The sequence below is a fragment of the Hyaena hyaena genome, unplaced genomic scaffold, assembly GCF_003009895.1.
Source record: "Hyaena hyaena isolate Hyena2069 unplaced genomic scaffold, ASM300989v1 scaffold_6, whole genome shotgun sequence".
Classification (NCBI taxonomy): Eukaryota; Metazoa; Chordata; class Mammalia; order Carnivora; family Hyaenidae; genus Hyaena; species Hyaena hyaena.
Genome location: NW_024080638.1, coordinates 107,245 through 130,463, shown reverse-complemented (window position 1 = coordinate 130,463; position 23,219 = coordinate 107,245). Strand labels below are relative to the sequence as shown.

The window sequence follows — 23,219 nt, the reverse complement described above, 5'->3', positions numbered from 1 at the left end:
CTCGTGACACTTTTATCCCAAATCAGATTCTCAGAGCATGGTATGTACCATAGAATAGTTTTTAGTTTTCACTTTTTACATGGACCCAAGACTGATGTGGATTGAAGAAATGGTATTAAAACCACCTATTTCCTTGTTTTTCAAGCGATTTGTCCCTCTGAGTTTTGAAGGATCATGTGGGAGTTGAGAAGAAAAAGAAGAATCCTTGAAGTCCATTCCCATTCATTTCCTGGAAAATGATTTACCTTATTTAGCTGCCTCAAAACCTAGCTATGTCACTGCTTCTTTTACTCTTTTGCCTTTTCCCCGAGATCCAGTACCCACAGAACTCTGAACAGTGCAAATGGGACCCCAGAGTAGCTTCCATGCTAGGAAGGAGCCATGGCTGGTCTATCAGCCCTCCCTAGCCTGCTCTAGTCAGTGTCCCTCACTGTTCTCTGGGAAATAAGTTAAGAATTCTGTAGGTTTACACCAATGGGTAACAAGGCTTAGGGCAGAAAGCTGCCAGAGGGTGAAAGTGCCCACGATTAGTCCTTAAGTAAATCAAGGCTTATGGCAGAAAGTTGCCTCCACAGGATGAAAGTGTCTGAGAACAGTTGGAGGTGGAAAGCCACTACAGAGTGAAAGCGCCCAAGGTTAGTTAGTGAAAAGGGAGCCTTGTTAGCCTTGAGGCAACATGCTCCAGCAATCTTAAACTTTGGCGATAACAGCTTCTTGGCTGTATCACCCACAGAGAAACACTGTCCATCTGGCGTATGGCACCAATATGTCATCATGCTTTAATCTCAACTTCTCACACCACTCACTCTCCAAACCCTTTGCATCTTACACACACAAGTTAATGGGCACTAGTTTATTGTTTACTTCTGCACATTCACTACATATATAAAACCTTGAGAGCTCAATAAATACAGAGACAAAACCCGTGTTCAGGGCTCTTGTCTCCTCCTGTACATTAGCCTCTCTCATATTCAATTCTGTGTCTACTCTCTTGCTGGACAAGAGAGAACTCCTGACTCAAAGTCTGTGACACTGTTCCTTTTGACTCCCCATCTGCTTGCCTTGAGAACCAGGTTCAGGCCTGAGTCACCATGTTTAGAGGAGCATCTGTGAGATAAATAGCCATTCTTTGCTCAATATCTCACATGTCAGCCTATAATCATGTCAATGTCCCTTCCCTTTCATACTGTAGCTCTATCAGCCACCCTGGGCAGGGACCATAGAGTCAAAAGAGTGCCAGAATCCATTATAACTGGCTGAGATGTAATTTTCACAAAGTCTAAATCTGAATTCTTTTGAAGAGGAAATATCTAAATATCTAAATAAAGATCTCATACCACATGTACATACTCATGTGGTATCTGTAGCTGAGTATTATTGTGTTTCATACTGTCTATGTTTTTCTGTCAGGCTGTTGTTTAGGTATGGTGAGTTTTCCCTGGGCGCCAATAATTTTCAATCACCTCCTCTGAGTCAAAGGATTCCATTAAGCTAGTGAAGAAACAATTGAAGCTGGCCAAGGTATTTTATTCATCCCAAGATTTTTTTTCAGAAAAGTTGGCCCAGAGTTGCAGGTACATGGGAGTCATTGATAGGTCAATCAGGTCACCTAGCAGCTTATTGTTTAAGACTTTTGCCTTTACAAACCATGAGAGACTCTTGAATGCTGACAAAAACTGAGGACTTATGGATGTAGGGGGGAGGGGGAATGGGCATGGAGAAGGACACTTGTGGGGGTGAGCACTGGGTGTTATGTGGAAACTAATTTGTCAATAAACTATTTGTAAAAAAAAAAAAAGACTTTTGCCTTTAAAACCATCAGTGGTATTTAATTATCTTGTCCCAGTCAAGAATGAGCTACTCAGTGTATATTTAATACTTGAGAGTGTAGATCCTATATATGGAGCATGGCAGTTATTCTTTCTCTTAACTCCTACAGGGTATTAATATAAGTCATTAGGAATTTTATACGAGACCCTGTATAATGGGCTTATAGGACCATTCTTATGATTAGAATCTTAGAATTTCTTTCTTTTTGTTTTTAGAATTTCTGTATCTATTAGATTGATATGCTGTATACTGTTGCTTTTACACTTAAAGCTGGATTAATTTAACTTATTTGAGTAGTTTCACACTAATATTTTCTATACTTACTAAGTTTTCAAGGCACATATCTTTGCTCTTATAAGGTCAACAACAGTGGACCAAAGCAAATGCCATTAGGCCATTCTCAGACCTCTTTCAATAGTTTCATTATGATACTAGACTCTTTTTTTTTTTTAATATTTTTATTTATTTCTAGGAGAGAGAGAGAGACAGCGTGAACAGGGGAGGGTCAGAGAGAGAGGGAGACACAGACTGTGAAACAAGCTCCAGGCTCTGAGCTGGCAGTCAGCACAGAGCCCGACGCGGGGCTCGAACCCACAAACCGCGAGATCATGACCTAAGCGAAAGTCGGACGCTTAACCGACTAAGCCACCCAGGCGCCCCACTAGACTCTTTTTTTTTATTAAAAAAATATTTTAATGTTTTATTTATTTTTGAGAGAGAGAGAGAGAGAAACCGAGTATGAGTCGGGGAGGGGCAGAGAGAGAGGGAGACACAGAATCTGAAGCAGGCTCCAGGCTCTAAGCTGTCAGCACGGAGCCCGACATGGGACTTGAACCCACTAACCGTGAGATCATGACCTGAGCCAAAGTTGGACACTTAACCAACTGAGCCACCCAGGTGCCTGGGTACTAGACTCTTTTGAACTCAGTGACATGTTTTGCGTTTGTTTTTCAGATTTTTGACTTGAAAATAATCATGCTTAGACTCTGAATAAAAGAAATGTGTTTTATTTATTGAACAGATATTTTCCCTGGGCTATTCACCAGATGTTTGTATGTGTGTGTATGTTTGTGTGTGTGTGTGTGTGTGTGTCCTCCTTAATTATGTCTTCAACTGCATCCTTGACTCCTCAGATTCTCAGTGACTTTCTCTTTCCAGGAAGAGCATGTCAGCGGACATCCTTGTGTCCATCTATGTTATCTTTGAAATGTTCTTCGTCTCAGCCAGCTTTGTTGTGTTCCTGATCCAGGAGGGGGTCAGCAAAGTGATGCTCCTATAGTTCATTAGCAGAGTGTAACCTGTCATGTATTGGTTCTCCAATTCTGCATGGGATATGGTAAGAACATCTGTCTGCTGCTGCTTTCTAAATCTCCATCAGGGCTATGGATTGGATGAAAGAGCCCTTGTCTTTTCTAAAAGTGTTCTGGCTAATCTAAATGAACGAAAAAGGGAAAGGCAGACGCAGTTATATATTTTCATGACACAGAGCTGATCTCATGCCACAGAGAAAAATCTGTCTACACTGACTACAACTAACATTATTATCACCTAATTTCCTAGACTTTTCAAAGAAACATTGGGGTAGAAGACTCTTGGTTAAAACTGAAAACCAATGCCTCTAACTTTTCTGATAGGTTTTAACCTTCAGAGTTAGGGTGTTGACTTACCAGGAAACTTATCTGTCCTTTGAATCCTTGAGGACCAGGTAAATGAGAGGTGGGTATGCTTCCTGCTTTTTAGTTTTCCCTCCAACAGCTAATAATTTGCTGTGTTCTATTTGCAATATATGTTAGATACATAAATTCATATAGCCGTAAATATAGACTACCAGAAGAGTTTGGAAATACCAAGTCTAGTTTGAGAAGGCTGAAGGACTCAAGTAAAATAAAAATTAACATTGTAAGAAAACCCTAGTATATCTGTGACAGTACTAAGGAAATTGTCCTTGTAGAGCTATTAGCATGCTATTTACTTGAGGTAACATAATATTTAAGTATATTTATTGCTGTCTTATTACCTTATAGCAGCACAGTAACTCCAGATAAGAGGATAAAAATATAAATCATGATAAAAAAACAATCAGAATGTATCTGTAGGCTTTTATTAGGGCAAACATTTCCATAAACATAAATATCTCATTATCACAAATAGATGCCCCAAGTATCTTTGTTACATTGTGATTCAAAATGAAGTAAGAGTTAGTAAAATAAATTGTAAATGAAGATATTTTCAGCATATAAACCAATGAGTCTTCAAAAAATTTTAATGAGGACCTAATAACATTATTTTCTACATATATAATTAATTATTAATGTAAAGCCCAAAATGAATAGAGATGATATAGATATTATACTTTTCCATAATAAACAGGTTTAATATTTTTATGAATCCCATTTGGTATTACAAAATAAATTTTACTGGACAAAACTTTTTAAAATTTCAGCAAAATAGACATGAAAAAGTTATTAATATATATAAATAATTTAAAAATATGATCATAGGCATGGAAATGTAACATAATCATTTCAATATAGGGAAATGCTATAAAAGGAAATGCTATTGTAAACATATAGAACAAGAGAGATTCTGAAATAAATGAAAACTCAAGATCTTATAGGAATGACAGCTATTTTTAATGTATGACAGATACTGAAATGCCAAAGGGAAAATGAACAGAACTATTTCCTCAAAAGGTGATGACAATGGACAGAAGTAGCTTTTAAAAATGCAGAGGGCATAGCAAATTAACTTACCACCTCCTTCAAATAAAAATGAGAATCTCTTGGGAGAATTTAAGCACCATTAGCAGACAAAACTTATAGCAGTTAATGCAATGCTTCGTCTTTCAGTGAAAAACTATTTCAAAGGTGAAAATGACATAGGAATCAGAAGCATATTTTGCTGAGACTCAAGGAAGTTAACACTTTCCCGAACTGGAAAAAAACATTTTATAATGTTAGAAAGTTATAAAGTTAAAAAGTGAATCAAATTTGTTGTACAAATAATTCAGAGCTGGTGAAATAGCTTACCAGCTGCTACAACTCTGGGATCCTCATGAGATTGGTGTCTCCCAGCTGCACGACTGTCTGCACTCTCATTCCACCAAAGAACATGAACTGCAGAAATAACCAAAAATAGATTCTAAAGACTATGGCGTTACTACAAGTAAGAAATACAGAAAAATTAATCAGATACATTAAGTCTTACTCTTTAAATCAAAATAGTAAATATCAAAAAGGTAAAACTAAATATGTTAATGATAAGATTTCAGAGGGATCAGAGATTTGGGAGGGAAATTTATAAATTACTTAAGCAAACTGGTTTTATAGATGAAGAAACAGATGGTTGGAGAGAAAAAGTAAGTAAAACCACTAAAGACACAATTAGGTCTAGAACCAAGCTGTGTGACTTCCTAATATATTTTAGTTTATTAAAAAGAGTACAATTATTCAAGAATTATGTTTACTTCTGGAAATTTGGATGATACAAAGAAGGAAATTAAAAATAGTATAATTTGAACCCCTAGAGAGAACCTCTATTGCTATTTAGTGTATTTCCTTTAAACAAATGAGCAAAATAAAAACTGTGCATTTTCCATGGCAGTAATCTTAATTTTTAATGGCTATATGAATTCCTCCTTATAGATATGACAACTTTTTATCCAAACTTCTTATTATTGACCAATTAGGTTATTTCTAACATTTTAATTTTTTGAATTATGGAATGTTTTTGTGCATAATGTTTTACAAATTTTTAATAATAATAATAATAAGACACGTTAGCTCTACAGGAAAATGCAAATATACCACCTATACCTATACAACCTAGAAAAAAATACTTTTTGCTGCATCTCTTTCCATTTTTATGTACATATGTATGTATTTTTATGAATATATATACACATATACACATACAAATTCATGGTTATATAAATACATGATGAAATGACATATATGTACTTTTTTCTGGATTATATGTGTGTTACATAAAGAATGTTTTTTTGTTGTAAATAATACTGACATAAACATCATTAGAGTAGTATCTACATGTGTATGTGTAATGATAACAATGCTGATGACAGCTCCTACTAATATTTATTCGTTGTCTATGTGTTAGACCTAGTTTTAAGCATTTTGCATGTATTAACTCTTTTAGTCTTCATAATAATTTTATGTGGTAGATTACTGTTATCATCAATTTATGGAAGAGGAAACTAGGGCACAGTGAGGTTAAGTAACTTACCCAGGGTCACAAAGTTATAAGTGATGAAGCTGGGATTCAAACCCAGGCAGTCTGGATCTGATTATTTTCTTAACATAAACTCCTAAAATTTAAATTGAGAGAACCAAAGAGTATATCTTATACATACACACTCACAAAGATACAGTGTATATGTTATACACTGTCCTCCAGAAATGAAGTACTGATTTATACTCAGCATATTACCATTCTCCTAGCACACTAAGAATAAATTTAGATTAAACAGTGTGTGTGCACACATATTTTCATTAATTTTTTCTTATAAAAGTGATACATGTCCATTACAGTAGAGAGTTAAATGACTTTAATCTTATCATTTAACTATGACTATATATTTTATGTCCTTTCAACTCCCTTCTTGTATAACTAAACATACCTACATATCCGTGCATATTTCCTTAACACTGGCAAAAATAATTTTAAAAATTAAGGCTTTTTTCCCAACGCAGCAACAATGGGCCTCTTAACACAGGAACCAAACCCTGCCTTCAATAGGCAAAGAGAGCCATTTCAGAAAACTGGAATGAAGCAAATGTGTCTCAGCCACAATAATAAGGTGCATGCAACACATATAGAAGATACCCTTGAAAGGGACATTGCACTGCAAGGCACTACAAGACCTTTTCTTCATAAGGCCACTACTTGCAAGAGCAGGAGATGTAGCTTACTTTCCTAAACACAGAAACAGACACAGAGAGCTAGACAAAATGAAGGCACAGAATATGTCCTGAATGAAAGAACAGAATAAAATCCCAGCAAGAAAGAAAAATGAAACACACGTAAGCAATATACCATTAAAGTAATGATCATAAATATACTCACTGGACTTGAGAAAAGAGTGGAGGATCTCAGTGAAACCCTCAAAAAAAAGAGAGAAAATATAAAAAAGAACCAGTGACAGATGAAGAACTCAGTAAGTGAAATTAAAAATACACTAGAGGGAATAAATAGTAGATTAGAGGAAGCAGAAGTATGGATCAGTGATCTGGAAGACAGTAATGGAAACCAATCAAGCCAAACAGGAGAAAGAAAAAAAGATTAACAAAAATGTGAGAATAGGTTAAGGGAACTCAGCAACACCATCCAGTGTAGTAACATTCACATTACAGGGATCCAGAGAGAATAAGATAAGAAGAGAGAGAAAAGGGGTAACATTTATTTGAAGAAATAATAGCCTGAAACTTCCTGAATCTGGAGAGGGAAACAAATCTAGACTCATGAGGCACAGAGAGCCCCCAACAATATCAACCCAAGGAGGTCCACGCCAAGACACGCAGTAATTAAAAAGGCAGAAAAGTACTGATAAAGAGAAAAATGTAAAAGTAGCAAAAGAAAAGAAAATAGTTACATATGAGGGAAACTCTGTAAGGCTACCAGCTGATATTTCAGCAGAAACTTTGCAGGCTAGAAAGGAGTGGCACGACATATTCAAAGTGCTGCAAGGACAAAAAACTGAAACCAAGCATACTCTATGCAGCAAGGCTATCATTCAGAATAAATGAGAGATAAAGAATTCCTCAGATAAACAAAAGTGAAAGGAGTTCATCACCACTAAACCAGCGTTAGAAAAAATATTAAAGGAGATTTGGGATATTAGATTTAGAAATATTAAAAGAGATTGACTGGAAAAGAAAAACCATAAGCAGGAGTAAGAAAAGGAGGAAAGGAAAATTTTTCACAGGTACATAATAAAAGTAGTAGAGTAATCACTTATAAAACAGTATGGAGGTTAAAACACAAAGCAGTAAAATCAAGCATATCTATAAAAATCACTCAAGAGATTCACAAAGGGATGTAAAGTATGACATTATATACCTAAAACATAGAGGGGAGTAAAAATTTAGTGCTTTTAGAATGGGTTCAAACTTAAGAGACCATCACCCTAATATATAGGCTGTCACATGAGTAAGATATATACATATATATATATATATAAACCTAATGGTGACTGCAAATAAAAAAACTGGTAATAGATATGCAAAAAATATACGGAAAGGAATCCAAGTGTATCACTAAAAGAAAGCCATCAAGCCACAAAAGAAGAGAGCAAGAGAAGAAAGAGACAGAGAATAGTAACACCACAGAACAAGTAACAAAATGTCAATAAGTACCTACCTATCAATAATTACTTTGAATGTAAATGGACTAAATGCTCCAATCAGGGTAACTGAATGGATAAAAAAGGAGACTTCTATATGCTATCTGCAGAGACTCATTTCAGAACAAAAGACACAAGCAGATTGAAAGGGAAGGGATGGGAAAACATCATGCAGATGAGAAAAACTGGGATAGCAATATTTATATCAGGCAACACTGTAACAAGACATAAAGAAGGACACTACCTAATCATAAAGGGAACAATCCAACAAGAATATATAACAGTTGTAAATATTTATGCAACTAGTATGGGATTACCCATGTTACATACATACATAAAGCATACATAATACATACAAAATACATAAAACAGCTATTGACAAACATAAAGGAAATAATCAATAGTAATTCAATAATAGTAAAGGATTTTAACACCCATTTACATCAATGGATACATCATCCAGAAAGAAAATCAACATGGAAACAATAGCTTTGAATGACACATTGGAACAGATGAATCTAACAGATATATTCAGAACATCCCATCCTGAAACAGTCAGATACACATTCTTTCAATTGTACATGAAACATTCTCCAGAAGAGATCACATGTTAGGCCACAAAACAAGTCTCAACAACAAAAACAAAATACTGAAGTCATACTATGCATCTTTCCCAACACAACACTAAAAAACTAGAAATCACAAGAAAAAATATGTAAAGACCACAAACACATGGAGGTTAAATAACATGGTACTATACAATGAATGAGTCAACCAAGAAATCAAAGTGGAAATCAAAAAATCCATGGAGACAAATGAAAATGAAAACACAGCAGTCCAAAATCTTTGGGATGCAGCAAAAGCTGTTCTAGGAAGGAAGTTTATGGTAAACAGGTCTACCTCAAGAAACAAGGAAAATGTCAAATAAACTCCTGAACCTTATACCTTCAACAGTTAGAAGAAAAAGAACAAAACCCCAAAACAGTATAAGTAAATAATAAAAATTAGAGCAGAAATAAATGAAATGGAAACAACAACAACAAAAACAATAGAACCAATCACTGAAACCCAGAGCTGGTTCTTTGAAAAGAACAACAAATTTGATAAAATTTACCCAGACTGTTCAAAAATTGAGAGAGAAAGGATCAAATAAAATCAGAAACGAAAGAGGAGAAATAACCATCAAAACCACAGAAATACGAAGGATTAGTCAGAGAGTATTATGAAAAATTATATACTAACAAATTGGACAACCTAGAAGAAATGGATAAATTCCTAGAAACATAAGACTTCTCAAAAAATGACTCAGGAAGAAACAGAAAATGTAAAGACTGTGTAAGCAATGAAATTGAATCAATACTCAAAAAACTCCCAACAAACATAAGTCTAGGACCAGATGGCTTCACAGGTGAATTCTACTTAACATTTAAAGAAGAGTTAATGCTTATTCTCAAAATATTCTAAAAAATAGAAGAGGAAAGAAAGCTTCCAAATTCTTTCTATGATGCCAGCATTACCTTGACACCAAAATCAGATAAAAAGACTACAAAAAAAGATAACTACATGTCAATATCTCTGATGAACATAGATGCAAAGATCTGTAACAAAATATGAGCAAATTGAATCCAACAATACATAAAGAAATCCTTTACCATCATCAAGTAGGATTTATTTCTGAGATGCAAGTGTAGTTCAATATTTGCAAAGCAATCAACATGATACATCACATCAATAATACAAAGGATAAAAACCATATGATCATGTCAACAGAGTAGAAAATTCATTTGACAAGGACAACATCCATTCATGATAAAAACCCTCCTCAACAAAGTAGGTTTAGAGGGAACATACCTCAAAAGAATAGAGACCATACATGAAAAACCCACAGCTAACATCCTACTCGATGAAAAACTGAGAGCTTTTCCACTACAGTCAGGAACAAGACAAGAATGTCTACTCTCACCAATTTTATTCAACATAGTACTGGAAGTCCTAGCCATAGCAATCAGACAAGGAACAGAAATACAAAGCACCTAAACTGATAAAGAAGAAGCAAAACTGTCACTATTTGCAGATGACATGATACTATATATAGAAAACCCTAAGGATTCTACCAAAAACTACTGGAACTGATAAATGAATTAAGTAAAGCTGCAGGATACAAAATCAATATACAGAAATCTATTTCATTTCTACATATAAATAATGAAGTAGCAAAAAGAGAAATTAAGAAAAATATCTCATTTATAATTGCATCAAAAATAATAAAATACCTAGGAATAAACTTCACCAAGGAGGTGAAAGACCTGTACTGTGAAAACTATAAAACACTGATGAAAGAAGTTGAAGATTACACAAACAAAAGGAAGGATACTCCTTGCTCATGGATTGGGAGAACGAGTATTGTTAAAACATCCATACTACCCAAAGAAATCTGCAGATTTAATACAACCCTATAAAAATACCAACAGCATTTTTCACAGAACTAGAACCAATAATCCTAAAATTTGTATGGAACCACAAAAGACCCCAAATAGCCAAAGTAATCTTGAAAAATAAGAACAAAACTGGAGGCATCATAATCCCAAATTTACTACAAATCTGTAGTAATCAAAACAGTATGGTCCTGGCACAAAAATAGATGCATAGATCCATAGGTCAGTGGAACAGAATAGAGGCCAGAAATAAACCCATGATTATATGATCAATTAATCTTTGACAAAAGAGGCAAAAGAAAGTCTTAACAAATGGTATTGGGAAAACTGGATAGCTACATGCAAAAGAATGAAGCTGGATCGCTTTCTTTCACTATACACAAAAATAAGCTCAAAATGGATTAAAGACCTGAATATGAGACTTGAAACCCTAAAAGTCCTAGAGGAAAACACAGGCAGTAATTTCTTTGACATTAGCCATAGCAACATCTTTCTTGATATGTCTTCTAAAGCAAGGAAAATAGCAAAAATAAACTATTGGGACTACAGCAAAATAGAAACTTCTAAACAGCAAAGAGAACCATTGTCAATAGTAAATACAACCTACTGAATGGGAGGAAATATTGGCAAATGACATATCTGATAAAGGGTTAATATCCCAAATCTATTAAGAACCTATACAACTCAACACCCAAAGAAGAAATATTCCAATTTAAAAATGGGTAGAAGATACAAATAGACATTTCTTCAAATAAGACATCCAGATAGCCAACAGACACATGAAAAGATGCTCAACATCATTCATCAGGGAAAATCAAATCAAAACTACAATGAGATATCACCTCACATCTGTTAGAATGGCTAAAATCAAAAACACAAGAAACAAGTGTTCGCAAGGATATGGAAAGAAAAGAACCCTCATGTACCATTGGTAGGAATGCAAACTGATGCAGTCACTGTGGAAACAGTATGAAGGTTCCTCAAAAAATTAAAAATAGAATTACCATAGGATACAGTAATTCCACTACTGGGTATTGACCCAAAGAATATGAAAACATGAATTTGAAAAGGTTTATGCACCCCTGTGTTTGTTGCAACATTAATTAAGTAGTCAAGATATGGAAGCAGACCAAGTGTCCATTGATACAGGAATGGATAAAGAAGATGTGGTATGTATATACAATGGAATATTACTCAGCCTTAAAAAAGAATGAGATCTTGCCATTTGCAAACATAGATGGATCTAGAGGTTTAATGCTATGTGAAATAAGTTAATCAGAGAAAAACAAATACCACATGATTTCACTCATAGTAGAATATAAGAAATAAAACAAATGAACAAAGAAACAACATGATGAAAAGCAAACTCTTAAATATAGAAAATAAACTGGTGGTTGCCAGAGGGAAGATGGGTAGAGGGATGGGTGAAATATGTGAAGTGGATTAAGATTACACTTATCATGATGAGTTCTGAGTAATGTACAGAATTGTTGAATCACTGTATTGTACACCTGAAACTAATATAACACTGTATGTTACTTATACTGAAATAAAAAAAAAGTCAAAAAACAAGCTTTTTTATTTATATTGCCATTTTTTTTTTCCTGAGGAAAGATGAAGCAGATACAAATCCTACAAGTAGAGCTCATTTTTCTCTGACCTAGGTAATACTCTATCTATATAATGTATCTTTATTAGGTAAAAACTGGCACCTTATGGGGTACCTGAGTGGCTCAGTAGGTTAAGTTTCTGATTTCAGCTCAGGTTATGATTTCACAGTTTGTGGGGACAAGCCCTGCATTGGGCTCTGTGCTGACAGCTCAGAGCCTGGAGCCTGCTTCAGATTCTGTGTCTCCCTTTCTCTCTGCTCCTCCCCTGCTCATGCTGTTGCTCTCTCTCTCTGTCTCTCTCTCTCTCAAAAATAAACAATTTTTTTTTTAAACTGACATCTTATTGTTTCAATCTGCATCTTCTTTAATATATTTTTAGGAGTCATCTGCGTCTACCTTTGCAGAATATTTGTTTATTTTTCGCCTTTAGATTTCATTTAAGGTGTTTTGGGAAGCACAAAGTTTGAGCTTTGTATAATAAAATCATCAGTTTAAACCAAAACGGGAGGTATCACCATCCCAGACTTTAGCCTCTACTACAAAGCTGTCATCATCAAGACAGTATGGTATTGGCACAAAAACAGACACATAGACCAATGGAACAGAATTGAGAACTCAGAAGTGGACCCAAAAGTATACAGCCAACTGATCTTTGACAAAGCAGGAAAGAATATCCAATGGAAAAAAGACAGCCTTTTTCACAGATGGTGTTGGGAGAACTGGACAGCAACATGCAGAAGAATGAAACTAGATCATTTTCTCACACCATGCACAAAAATCAACTCAAAATGGATAAAGGACCTGAACGTGAGACAGGAAACTATCAACACCCTAGAGGAGAAAGCAGGAAACAACCTCCTTGACCTCCACCGCAGCAACTTCTTACTTGACACATCCCCAAAAGCAAGGGAACCAAGAGCAAAAATAAACTGTTGGGACCTCATCAAGATTAAAAGCTTCTGCACAGCCAAGGAAACAACCCAGAAAATTAATAGGCAACCAACGGAATGGGAAAAGATAGTTGCAAATGACATATCAGATAAAGGGTTAATATCCAGAATCTATAAGGAACTCACCAAACTACACGGCCGAAAAACAAACAACCCAGTGAAGAAATGGGCAGAAGACATGAACAGACACTTCTCCAAAGAGGACATCCAGATGGCCAACAGACACATGAAACGATGCTCAGCATCCCTCCTCATCAGGGAAATACAAATCAAAACCACACTGAGATACCACCTCACACCAGTCAGAGTGGCTAAAATGAGCCAATCGGAGAACTCTAGATGCTGGCGAGGATGTGGAGAAACGGGCACCCTCCTACACTGTTGGTGGGAATGTAAACTGGTACAGCCCCTCTGGACAACAGTGCGGAGGTTCCTCAGGAAACTAACAATAGAACTCCCCTATGACCCAGCAATAGCACTGCTAGGAATTTACCCAAGGGATACAGAAATGCTGAGGCATAGGAGCACATGTACCCCAATGTTCATAGCAGCACTCTCCACAATAGCTAAAACATGGAAAGAGCCTAAGTGTCCATCAACAGATGAATGGATCAAGAAGATGTGGTTTATCTATACCATGGAATACTACATGGCAATGAGAAACAATGAAATCTGGCCATGTGTAGCAACATGGATGGACCTTGAGGGTGTTATGCTGAGCGAAATAAGTCAGGCAGAGAAGGACAAATATCATATGTTTGCACCTATAGGAGGATCAGGAGGAACTTGACGGAGGAACAAGGGGGAGAAGAAGGGCGGAAATGGTGGGGGAAAGGGAGAGAGGCAAACCATGAGAGACTCTTGAATGCTGACAAAAACTGAGGACTGATGGATGTGGGGTGGAGGAGGGATGGGCATGGAGGAGGACACTTGTGGGGATGAGCACTGAGTGTTATGTGGAAACTAATTTGACAATAAACTATTTGTAAAAAAAAAATAATAAATAAATAAATAAATAAATAAATAAAAATCATCAGTTTATTCTTTTTTCTTTCATAGTTTCTTCATTTGCTTTTTGGCTTAGAAATACTGTTTCCATACATATTATTAAATATATTTATCTATATTTTTTTATTAATTGTATGAATTCACTTTTTAAATTGAAATCCATAATCTACTTTGATTTTATTTTAGCATATAGTGAGATAGGCATCTAGTATTTTTTCTCCTTTTCATATATTTTCCAACTTGAATGTATATCTATAATATATACGTTTATATTAGTAGAAGTTGCTTTTCTGAGCAATAATCAGCTCAGCTTTGGATTTGTTAGGTTTGAGATGTCCATTGGACGTGAAGTAGAGAAGATGAGGAGGCACCTTGTTATTATAAGTCTTTCAAATATCTGTTAGCTATTCTTAGTCATTTATCCTTTCTGATAAACATTATCCATTCTCATATCCATTCTGATAAACAAACATTTTTCAGTTTGCCACAAGAAAACTCTCTGAAATTCTGATGGGAATGTCTTTTGACTTTAAACATTAAATACCCCAAATAGACATTTTATTAAATAAATTAAACCATACACTTGTATCATATATATACTATATATATGTAAGTAGTGGAAATGGATATTTTTTTCTTTGGGCTTGTCCATGGCTTTAATATTTATAATAACTATATACTACTTTTTCACCCAGAAATAATCTCTCTACCCCTAGTAATGTTATTTTTTTAAAAATCACAAAAAGCACAAACTTACAGTTATCAGATAAATAAATTTTGGGGATGTAATACACAACATGATGACTACAATTAACAATTCTGTATTGAATATTTGAAAGCTGATAAGAGATTATATCTTAAAATTGTCATCAGAAGGAAAAACAATTTGTAACTGTGAGGTTATGGATGTTAACTCAACTTATTGTGGTGACTGTTTCACAATATATACAGATTTCAGATCATTATGTTGTATACCTTAAACTTATACCATGTTATATATCAATTATATCTCAATAAAACTGGGAAAAAAGGAAAAAATCATTAAAAGTACATTCAGAGGAAAATAACATGATGAAAGGAATAGGTGACATTTTTAGGTTCCTTCCAATTTTAAAAATTTTATCATTTTGATGTATAGGAAAAAGAGCAGGTCTGTATTTGAAAAAACCTTTGTAAGGTGAATAACATTCCAAATGTAGAAGAGGTTTGCTCACCCCTTAAATTTACAAAAAGCTAAGATATGGGCAATAAAAAATAAAATATACTCCATAATGAGAACAGAGACAAATTGACCAGAGAAACTTAATGTGGATCACCAATATATTTTGCAATTTCATGGAAGAAATGGACACTGTACCTCTGTTGAGTACTCCGTATTCTGCATGGAACACACCAACTAGTTTCGTGTAGCCTCGATTGACATGAGTATGAACTGCCCTTTTAAATGGGTCACCCCACAGAGCTGGCCCACCAGGTTTCATCTGAAAAGTAGCTAATTCATAGACTCCTAGAGTAGGGAGAAAAATAATTATTTTACAGAACATATTCAAGCAATTTCTAATCATGTTCAGTTTGGTTCGAGTGCAAGGCTAACTACATATATAGATTTTGAGGATCATACTCATATACATGTTTATACAGACAAATTTATTAATACTTTGTATTGTTTTTCTTTGCTTTTAGGTTTAGACAGTCTTGGTATGACTTTAACAGTCAGTCGTTTAACTTATCATAGAGAACAATGAAAAACGGATGGACTCTGTAGATAAGGTATTACCTAAACTATTTTTAATCCGTAAAATTTGTCAATAAAAGTTAGTGAGGATTTATAATGGAATAGGATATTTTTAGTTGCCTAAGGCTATACTTTTACAAAAGAAGTAAGTAAGGAAGTATTTCCAGTCTCTTATTTTCCATTCTTCATTCCCATTTTCACTACTTTTCTCTTTATATAATTTCCCCATGTAAGATTCCATTTCTAACAGGAGCAGCAAGCAAATAATGAGCCTGAGTGATTGTCTTAGAATTCTGAGGAAAAAAATAATTCTAAAGGAGATGTTTTTATTATTCCCAAATATCCAGGTAAATACTTGAAAAGCATTTTACCTTCTGGATGGAAATATAGGCTGGGTGAAGAGAAGGAAACCAGGGGACAAGTAGATTTGAGAAGTAAAAGAAAAACATGCAAAGGTTATCAAAGAATCATGAATAACAACATAGAGGAAAAGAACCAAGATCTGATACTTTCTGAGAAGCCAACCAGTTCATTCAGTTAGTGCTGAAAGCTGAAGGGGAGCTAAGAGGATAAGTTTCTATATAAGATTTTTCAAATCTTTTGTAATCTAAAATTCACTGAAAGTTAGGAATAGTGGGGGAAATAACATTTAAATTAGTTTATGCTTTTGCTAATCTGACCTTTTTTTAAAACTGGATTGAGGCAATAATTTCTTTAAGTCAGCAAGAAGTGAAATCAGCAAGAAGACAAATCTTTAGGAATTATTTTCAAACTGAGAAATAAGAAAGAGGAAGACATAAAAGTTAGACTACAGTAATGGAGCTTGGCAATTTCAGTTAATTCATTCCCCTAGTCCATTTTATAAGCAAATATGTACTTAAGATTCATTGTAATCTATGGAAAAATACTTTTATATTTAAAAAGTTATGTTATTTTATAATTATGAAAAAGAATCATATATTATCCCTCACCTACCCACAGATGTGTTTCCTGCTCCCTAGGTCCAACTTCTCAACCTTTACTGACCATATCAACTTTTTCTATACTACAGCTAAGTTTTAAGAATCAATAAGATACTAACATGGAAAAATACTTCATTATTTAATGCTCATTTTTAAAAGGATAAGCTAAGAGCACCAATTTATTTTTATCTGAACAATCAACATATGTTCCTATATTAAACAAAGGATTAACTTCATTTCTTTTCCAGAAGAACGTGAGTTTTTACAGTTTAAAATCTTTAATATTTTCTCCATCAGAATTCAAAATGACTAAAAGGGGAGGACTTACCTTCTTTTGGAGGCTTTTCTAATTTGCACCATGGCACCAGGTAAGTAATCTCACTCTCCTGTTTATCAATAAGAGCCAAATTTGGAATAAGGTATTGTTCTTGCCATTCCTTATCTTGGGCCAATGCTTTCCGAACTTCAGCTCGATGGCCAAAATTATCTATGAAAGAAAAAGGAGAAAGAAAAACAAAAATTAGTGATTTAAATCACCTGTACTTTTTCTGGGTTTCATTTAGTTCATCAAGTGTCCATTGAAGCTACATAAGGATACTGTATTATATCACTTGAGATGCATACAGATGTGACATCTGTCCCCAAGGTGCTCATGGTCTGGAAGGGGAGTAGAAATGGAAACAACTAACGATAATGTCATACAGTGGGCTTAACTAACTCTACCGCTTAGTAGGTAGTTGTGTGACTTAGGTTATTAAATCTTTCTGTTCCTGTTTACAGAGTAAAATGGAGATAATGATACAGTATCACCCTCTAGGGTTAAGATTAAATGAATTAGTACAAGAAAGGACCTTAGGACAGTGTTTGGCACCTAGTCAGAACTCAATATACATTAACTGTTCTTATTAATTTAATTGAGGCATTTAAATTACAGTTGCAGATTCGAGAAAGAGTGTCTTTCTGGTCGTGGTGGTGGTGGTGATGGGTGATCAGGTCAAGATACAACTTAAATTTAACATAAATGAAATTAAGCTGTACTTTGACAGCTGCTGCTTTGAACCAACAGCTTCCCAAGAAATAGTGCTGATTTTCTGTCATCCATTCTTTTTACTCAGTGCCATTATATGGGCCTAGTACTACATTTAACCAAAAAAGCCTCAGAAGACCAATGGTAAAATAGTTCTCTATGGTTTATTCTGTAGATAAGGAATAACATCTATCTTAGAACTTTTAAAGTAAGTATTATAAGGACCTTACTAGTTTTGTTTGTTTGTTTGTTTGTTTTTTGTTTTAATAGGACACAATTCAGCTGGCGGTGCCTTGAAGCATAAGTTGTTTTTAATGGGGTTTGTTCTAAATTTGGGAAAACTCCTAAACTATGGCCATGTTACATATAGAATGAACACTTTTCATATTAAAGTATTTTATGACTATTAACTTTGGACACTAATAACCAAATACTAACTGAAATTACTAAAATTTTTGGATATCATGATGTATTAGGACTTCAGAAAGATTAGACAATGGAGTAACAAACATTCTGGAGATTCCAGTAACCATACTCCTTCCTCTACTAGACCAGGGGTACATCAGCTTCAATATGGGAAGAACTCTAATTCCTTTTCCTTTACCTCCACAGATGAGTATGACAGTAAATGTCTTGAAACTCTGGGGTGCAGAAGTAAAACAAAAGTGGTCTGAAACATAGCAGATTTATTATATCTTACAGAAGGGTGAGGGCTTCAAAGTTTCCTATTCTATTTCCCTAAAGCCCCTAGACATTTGAATGATTTCTATTAAAATACTGATATCCAGCGATAGTTTCAATAATAATAATAATAAATACAATTCTGCTTTCCTTTTATGATCTTAACTGCTTGGGTTCTTGCAATCATTGTTTTAAATTTTTCATAAACCATCTATACAATAAGCTATTCTTAACTTTTCCTAAGAATTAAAGTGTGGCTCACAATTTAATGAATTGAAATTTGAGATACCATTTTCTCAACATTACATTCCCATATTCTAATAAAAGTTTCCAGCAATAGGCTATTAGAGGTATACCAGTGGGAGGTGCAATCACTGACTTTATATTTTGGTATTGTTATTTATAAGTTTTACTTCACTTGTATGTATTTATGGTAATACAGATCTAAGAACTAAATCTCAGGTAACATCTAACAGAATGAAAATCTGTACTGAATACTTAAGCTAATGACTCATACCATACTTCCAAATATGAAACACTTTATTCATTGTGCCTCCAAATTCTACACTCCAGTATCCGACCAATTCAGAGTACGCTGTCCGAAGATGAATGTTTTTCATAGTATTTTCCAGGAACTCATTGATCTTTGAGGGCTTAAGATAATAAGTACGAAATTCATAGAATGTTCCATCATATTGTCTGGGGCCTGTAGCAAGAGATGAGAAAACCTGAAGAAAAATAAGGCAAATTTAAATATGTTGGGAAGGTAGGGTTTATAATATTGTGTTACAATAATATCTAGGTCTGGAAACAAGGGACACTCAGTAGACACAATCTGTATTTCTGTTGTCCTCTCTCCACAGACATTTGTTTAGAGAGATATCAATAAACAAAACTTTTAAGTATTCCAATTATACAGCTACTGTTTCCTCTACCTTTAGGTGCTTTTTTATAAGAAGTTTCTTCTAAGAAGCCACTAGGGCAATTTCTTTACCCCAAAACTACAATTAGGATCCTGGTAAGTTTTGCAAATAGTTTATTATCCTTCATTTAGCAAACATTCCATTTTTAGTCAATAGAATATATATGTGTTAGAGCTAAGCATTTAAAACAATTTTATAGAATATACAGGTACTTTGGCTGGCAGAATGGAAATATGTTTACTAGCAGAAAATTCATTTTCTTAGGTTCTTAAAACAATGGAAATTGCTGGTCAAGTCAAAGTATTTCCTAAATCCAATGATGTAGACCACTGGTCAAAATAATAGAGGACAGTAATTCAATGTATTAGGAAACTATGACCTATTCAATTGCATTGTAATATAGTGATAGAATTTGTAAATGCTAGAAAAAGGAAATAAATTCACAATTATCTGACTCATTATGTTTTTAATTACAGATGCAATGTGAAGAAGGTTATTTAACCCACTCAATTATGTTGATGGAAATACTTTTTAAGAACCATTAGTTCCTTTTGTAATAGTCATACACCCACTATGTAAATTTCTGATTTGGTTCTCTGAGTGAACCAGACTTTCAGTGGGAAATACTTTGCCAGAAATTATCCCTGTGTATAGATATGTGTGTGTATATATATATATACACACACACACAAATTTATGTATATCAACACAGACACACTCATATGAAATTCCAGTTTACAAATCGATCTTACCTAAGTTTGGTTAGCATGTGCATATTTCCTGAAGCTGATTACACCATAATAATCTATCTCAACAGTTTTGATACCTACAAAGGTATAGATGAATTTTGGGCTTATGCTGACCAGCTGATACAACAATCAAAAGCAGGATTCTTGCTCTGATATGTCAAAATATTTACAAAGCACAATAGTGTATGTATTTTGCTTGTATTTTCTGTATAAGACTTAATTGAGCTCATCTCATTCATGCCATTCATGTCTATGATGAGTTATATTCTTACTGCCTGACTGACTAGTTTGCCATCAAAACAATTACAGCTACCTCTACCTTTAGCTGACATTTTTTTTTTTTTGGTGCCATTTTACCACTCTAATAATAAAATGCTATGCAAATGAAAACTGCACAATACTTATCGCTTAAAAATGTAAATATATCAAAATGAGCCAATGGGGTACTTGTGACAATTGCTTTTAAGTTGTTTTTCAGGGAATTTGTATTCGGAGAACAAAATAAGTGATCACAGGCACAGATTTTTATTGTCTTTTGCAAAAGAGTGTACAATAGGGAAGCTCAGGGAGAGTTAACAGCAAGGAAGCAATGAGAGGGGTGTGTTTGGGAAGGGGTGAGGTGATTTTTGTTGAGGGACACTAGTATAACCACCAACACAAGGCCACTATGCTGAGGTAGGAAACATGAGTGCTCTAGGCTCTCTTCTCTCCAAATGAGGGCTCATTTTAAGCAGCACTGACTTCCAATTCACTTTGAACAATTGGTCAATATCTAAAAAAAATAACAGTCCAGAATAAAGTTGTAAGGAATAACTATTGGCCCTGCCCCAAAAGAGTGAGAATTAAGGTTGCCAATAATGATTGGGCCATTATTGATTCTTCTTCAATGTTCATGGGCCATTACTGATTCTTCTTCAGTCTTCACCAGGAAGTCAGTTTTTATTTATTTTTATATATATATATATTTTTTTATTTATTTCTAGGAGAGAGAGACAGCGTGAGCAGGGGAGGGTCAGAGAGAGAGGGAGATACAGACTCCGAAATAGGCTCCAGGCTCTGAGCTGGCAGTCAGCACAGAGCCCGACGCGGGGCTCGAACCCACGAACCGCAAGATCATGACCTAAGCGAAAGTTGGACGCTTAACCAACTAAGCCACCCAGGCGCCCAGGAAGTCAGTTTTTAGAGTAGGTTAATCCCCTTCCCATCCTACCCTTTGAGAAAGGAGTACAAGTTTAAATATCTGTGGATTGACAGAATAGGCCGGTTCCAGACAGTTAAGGCTAAATCACAAAAATCTATTGTACACGTTTCTCATCCAAGGTTAAATGAGGTTGTTAAGACTTTGTTGTGAGGCTCCTGGCCCTGCCTGCTTTTGACACCACCCACAAGACATTATGGGCAGCTGGGCTGGATGCTCCACCACACACACCCTGGGCCTCCTTTTCAAGTTCTCCGCAAAACGCTCGTTAAATTGTGTGTATTTCGAAGAGGCTAGTTCTTAACACCAGTGGCCGGTTATCCTATTTTCTCCTCTACCTTCAGTCTGGAAGGGGCGGTGGCTTGTCAAATGACAAATAGGAAAGGCTCGATCAGCAAGCACCGGGCAAAATCCCCAACGTGGCGAACGCAGGGGCCTGGTAGGCAAAAACACAGCAGCCAGAGCTTCAGGAGTGTCCTCAGGGCCATCTGGCACTTAGGCCAGTGTTGTGCCAGATTCACGAGTTCCCAGAGACCTCCAAGGAGCCGACACCGATGCAAATACAAAAGGGTCTTTATTACAAGCTCGAGCAGGGGCTCATCTGCCTACTGGTGTTGTGGCAGCAAGATGAAGCCTTGAACAATAGCGAATAGGGTTTTTAAGGAGTAAGGGATGGGGGTGTTACAGTACATGTAGCATCATCACATAAGTACCAATTACAATTACAGCTTTGACCATTTAGTATCTGTGAGGTGTTCATTACTTTTGGTGGGACCCAATCATGACTTTTGAGAATCCTTTGAAAATGACCAATTATGAGGTGAGTTTAAAGGGCCCACGTGGGGTTCAGGCAGGCAGTGAGAAACTGGCTAGTTTGTATCTGCAGTTCCCCGCCTTGACTCAGACCATAGGAATGTTTTTTGATTAGCTGAACTGAGGGCCATACAAGGATGGCTTTAGCCTTTAACAGTCTGAGATTGGGACTGGGATTGGGGCTACGTGCAGCCCGAGGTAGCTCTTAATGGAGGACTTAATTTTTGGTTCTTCACCAGAAAAATCCCGTTCCCGGTTGCTCGCGAGTTGGCCAGGAGACTACAGTGGCCAGCCGACTTTCTCCGAGCCGCTCCCCCTTCCTCTCACGCGGTCTGAGATACCCTGCCTCCGGGGTCTGGAACTGATTGAGACCAGAACTTCCACGGAGACTCCGCACTCTCAATCTGGATACGAGAACCGCCTAGACGCATGCGCGGCACTCGCAAGTCGGGCACGGGAACCGGTGAACGCATGCGCGGATCTGCGAGCTTTTTGTTGACGCCCCTCCCCTCCCCCAGGGCACGGCTTAGGCACGTCCGCGCGACCGGTACCTGAGGCGCGAGCGTCCGCGCAGCCAGAGCTCTAGTCAGGCCGCTTCGGAGGACGAGCATGGCGCGGCTGCGAGCGCTGGGAAGAACAGCTAGCCGGTATTCCTTCCTCGGTTCCTCCCGTTACGGCTAACCTGCGTGGAAAAGGGCAGCGACTGGACTACTGGCGGACGCAGGCTGGGGCGGGACTCGGCGGCGGCAGCTCCGCCTCTGGTGCCTGGAGGTGCGGCGGCGCCGCCCGGTTGGCTGGTGGCGTCCGCTGGCCCTGCGCCCGTCGCGTTCGGGCCTGGCCCTCTCCGCCCCTCCGTTTCCTCAAACATTCTCACCCAAACGTCAGAGGGGCGTTAGAATTGACTGAACGCGGGGAGCGTTGCTGTTCCACCTTTCTGAGC

At 36.2% G+C, this 23,219-nt stretch overlaps 1 protein-coding gene across 1 annotated transcript; it reads right to left on the bottom strand.

Annotated features, from left to right (window-relative positions):
- Positions 1 to 3,915: 3,915 nt before the first annotated feature.
- NIPSNAP3A (nipsnap homolog 3A) lies at positions 3,916 to 23,012 on the bottom strand. Its single transcript, XM_039239558.1, has 6 exons — positions 22,831 to 23,012; positions 19,114 to 19,324; positions 17,217 to 17,375; positions 15,549 to 15,698; positions 4,860 to 4,946; positions 3,916 to 4,763 (listed from the first exon to the last, which is right to left on the bottom strand). The coding sequence occupies exons 1-6, from the start codon at positions 22,888 to 22,890 to the stop codon at positions 4,687 to 4,689; spliced, it is 744 nt and encodes a 247-aa protein (XP_039095489.1). The 5' UTR covers positions 22,891 to 23,012; the 3' UTR covers positions 3,916 to 4,686.
- Positions 23,013 to 23,219: the final 207 nt, after the last annotated feature.